This window comes from Mytilus galloprovincialis, chromosome 14 (genome assembly GCF_965363235.1).
Source record: "Mytilus galloprovincialis chromosome 14, xbMytGall1.hap1.1, whole genome shotgun sequence".
In the NCBI taxonomy this organism is placed as follows: Eukaryota; Metazoa; Mollusca; class Bivalvia; order Mytilida; family Mytilidae; genus Mytilus; species Mytilus galloprovincialis.
Window position 1 is genome coordinate 56175754 of NC_134851.1, and position 3895 is coordinate 56179648.

Sequence of the window (3895 nt, forward strand, 5' to 3'; positions counted from 1 at the left end):
TTCATTGATCGGGTCTCAAGTACGTTTAACGCTATTTTCATTTCTCACGTATTTAAACTTCCATATTCAATTTGTCTCCTTATTCGTCTTCGTTACTGGTTTCCAAGTTTTATAAATCATTCCGACATTTGTAATCAATTGTTACAATATCTTAATCATTAGCAAAACTATTTGTAATTGCATTTCTAAATGGATGTTCCATAATGTCGTGGATATCTGACATTCATATTGTATTAGGAAGCAATACATATAAAGAGGATCTTATGAGGACCAAAAATGTATTTGTTATCCCGTTGTTGTTATTCGTCCAAAATGGGTTCCCTTTTTTGCTGTGACGCCAAAATTTCAGATTGTGGCCAAAAGAAAATCAGTGCTAGACAGAAAGGGAGAAATTGTTGTTAATTTTTAGTTTTCTACGTTGTGTTTTGGTTACTATTATTTGTCTGTTTGTCTTTTTATTTTTTAGCCATGGTGTTTTAATTTTTGTTTTCAATCTATGAATATGACTGTCCCTCTTGTAACTTTAACCCCTTGTTTTTTAATTGCGGAGAATAAAATTATCCACCGGAATCTTAATGAAGTGGATCTTATCGTATAAATATTATAGCATGACCGTCAACTATAAGTAAACCCCGAATCATAAATTCGGTGGTTTGAAATTGAAAAAAAACATATAATTTCTGTGTTTTACAATAAAATGCTTTAAATCCAAAAAACCTATGATCGATTCTTAAGGTATCTTACGATTTCCAACCATCTCGTGTTCGACAGGAATTTCATTTTCTTGTTTGTTCTCGGAAAGTTCCTCTTTTTTCCACGAATATTATATTAGTATTTATTTCAGACAAGGACAGTGCTGCATATCCAGAAGTAAATATGCAAGCTTACATACGAGTCTGTACTCTATTTCTGCAGATTTCCTCGGACATACACAAACAGAAGTACGAATTGACTTCCTCTTTGCCTAAAATATAAATGACATGATGATTAGAACCATGTTGATTGTAATAAAACGTTGTCTTGACTGTTTTTCAATGGTTGTCTCTGTGTCACATTGCTATCAATTTAATGAAAATCTAAAATACTGTCATACAAGTTAGAGGTTTAGCTAGCTGTAAAACCAGGCTTAATTCACCATTTAAAAAATTAAAAAAGTCTATTCAAAGTCAGGAATATGGCAGTTGTTATTTGATCAGTTTGAGTTTTTAATCTTGCAATTAGATTAGGAACTTACCGTTTTGAATTTTCCTCAGAGTTCGGTATTTTTGTGATTTTAACTTTTTGTATTGTTTATAGAAGAGGGAAGAAAGATACCAAAGGGACAGTCAAACTCATAAATCTAAAACAAACTGACAACGCCATGGCTAAAAATGAAAAAGACAAACAGAAAAACAATAGTACACATGACACAACATAGAAAACTAAAGAATAAACAACACGAACCCCACCAAAAACTAGGGGTGATCTCAGGTGCTCCGGAAGGGTAAGTTGTTTTTCGTTTCTCGTTTTTTATAACGATTAGATCATTTGTTTTTACTGTTTGAATAATTTTATCCTAGTAATTTTTTGTTCCGTATAGCTTGCTGTTCGGTGAGTGCCAAGACTCAGTGTTGAACATCATCCTCCTACCTATTATTGTTAAATAAAATGTACATTGTGACTTGAAAATTGAGTTGTCCTATGGGCACTGATGCCACATCTTCTCGTTTATATTGACAAAAAAGTTATCAGTTAGGTAACAATTTCATGAGGACGAAGTTATGATAGAGTGGGATCGTTCAGAAATTAATCTTAATATGTTTTTCCTGTGTTGTTTAATCTTTTATGTATATTGTAGTTTTTCGTGATTGTTCAATATTTTGTTTATTGTTGAAGGCCGTACGGTAACCTGTAGTCGTTTATTTCTGTGTCATTTGGTCTCAGTTATTTAAATTTTCAATCATACCACATGTTCTTATTTTATAGCTTGCTTTTGTTACAATTCAAACATATCAAAGCTACCATTTGCGTTTTCGGTACACTTCGATAAATACCTTTTATATCAACTGTAAGTATTTATTTCCCAAAATAGTTTTTAATTGTGTTTGTTAGTGAACAAAAGATAACTTGATATTCTATCAATGTACAATAGTCAATTTCATTGTTCATTAGAATACTGTTTGTATTTCGTCATAATTTTTCTTGGAAGAATGAGCGTGTGTTGTTGTTTCGTCTTTTACATCTACTGTAGTGATCCTTGTTTGTTCAATATTGTTAATATGATGAACTCTATTCTTTGATTTAAAGCATGGGTATACATTCAACACATGTTTTCTAAAGACCTTGTTTCGACTCAAATAAACAAATGGTGTAAAAATTCCTGCTACTTTAGTTATCATGGAAGGTATTGCCATTGTAATGGGATCGATTTCAGCATCCTTATTCAATACTTTCCACAGAAGTAGGACTGCAAATGGTGTGTAACATATCAAGAAGAATCCTATAAAAGAAAAAAATAGATTTGAAATCACACAAATTCTTCCAATTTGGTTTTCGAATAAAATGATCCTAAAAACGATTCAACAAAATGAAGAAAAATAACATTTATTAATTTGGTGCGTTTAATGCGCTTTTCACGATCTTCCTTCATCAAGATCGTTTAACTCAAAATTTGTTTTGAAAGCAAGATAGATCAAATCCCACAAATATATACTTGTAAAAAAAACGGTCCTAAAAACTAACCTATGATTATGGTCGTTGTCACTGCAAGGTCTTGTTCCATAGTAAGTTTCTTTCGACATTGCTTTGCTTTGTAAAAGCATTTCTTCGTCAGATTCGATCTTAAGTGCGCCTTGGAATCTTTCATCACCTTTATTCATTTGAATAAAAGTAAAACATTTTATAAGAACGATAAAAAAAATAGCCTTTTTTTTATTTATAAAAGTTCGATTAACGACACGTTATAATTTATCTCGAGATTTCTCGACTATTTTTTCATATATCGTTTTTAACATTGAGAACAAATTTATAAACAAGGAGAAAGTGAAAGCATGAACGTATACAGCTATATTCATACAAACAATACATAAATAAATTTTGCCTTATTTGTATGTCATTTGTTGGCTGATGATATAAATTTCTCATTGTGTAAACGCAGGTTAGTTGAACGAAAGTTTAGGATTGGGCATGTTCACGCACACCAAGACGGGTAAGTGTTTTTACAAAAATACTTTGTAGGATATACCAACCTTCGCGTAAATATTTCCATATGAAAATATCATCACAGAAACTGGCATTACAAAGTAGGTAGCAAAAAGAGCCAAGATGAATGATTCTCCGTTATTGCTATCTCCAACTAGATCCATCGCACACGAGGTACCAACTCCTTCGTACGTGTACTGGTTCCATCCCAACAAAGGACTAATTGCAAAACCAAATGTAATGAGACAACACACAATTATAGACATGATGCTTGTTGTGGTTGACAGGTATTTTGCTAAATTTGGTTGAACAACATATATGTACCGGTCGATGGAAATCATGGTCAAAAGAAGCATTGATGCAAGACTGCAAAACGACATCAAAAATCCGTTATATCTACAGCTAGATACACCAAAGAGCCAGACGTTGTTAAAGCAAGACATTACCACCATTGGTGTCCCAAACGTTGTCATTATTAAATTCAAACAACAAATTGCTACAATATACAGATTTGATTTAGTTATACGTGTCCTTTCTTTAACCAGGAATACAAAAATGACAGAACCGTTCGAAATGAAAGATCCCAGCCCTGATATTAGAAGTATCAGACCGAAAGTTAAATGAAACCAAGGTGGCGTTTGTGCAGCTATGAGTTCATGATGGTATTGTATAGTATTTCCTGTTGTATTGCATGACATAATTCACCTTTCAGTTG

At 32.4% G+C, this 3895-nt stretch overlaps 1 protein-coding gene across 1 annotated transcript; it reads right to left on the bottom strand.

Moving 5' to 3' along the window:
• Positions 1-2106: 2106 nt before the first annotated feature.
• Positions 2107-3895, bottom strand: LOC143059434 (rhodopsin-like). The gene is made up of 3 exons (XM_076232928.1): positions 3228-3895; positions 2722-2848; positions 2107-2479 (listed from the first exon to the last, which is right to left on the bottom strand). Exons 1-3 carry the CDS (start codon positions 3876-3878, stop codon positions 2148-2150), a joined length of 1110 nt encoding a protein of 369 aa, XP_076089043.1. The 5' UTR covers positions 3879-3895; the 3' UTR covers positions 2107-2147.

Excerpts from the sequence above, each read along its gene's own strand:
- LOC143059434 (XM_076232928.1), bottom strand. The coding sequence starts at position 3,878 with ATGTCATGCAATACAACAGGAAATACTATACAATACCATCATGAACTC. Across the intron at positions 2,849-3,227 it reads ATGGAAATATTTACGCGAAG|GTGATGAAAGATTCCAAGGC; the intron begins GTTGGTATATCC and ends AAATGAATAAAG. Across the intron at positions 2,480-2,721 it reads GACAACGACCATAATCATAG|GATTCTTCTTGATATGTTAC; the intron begins GTTAGTTTTTAG and ends TTTCTTTTATAG.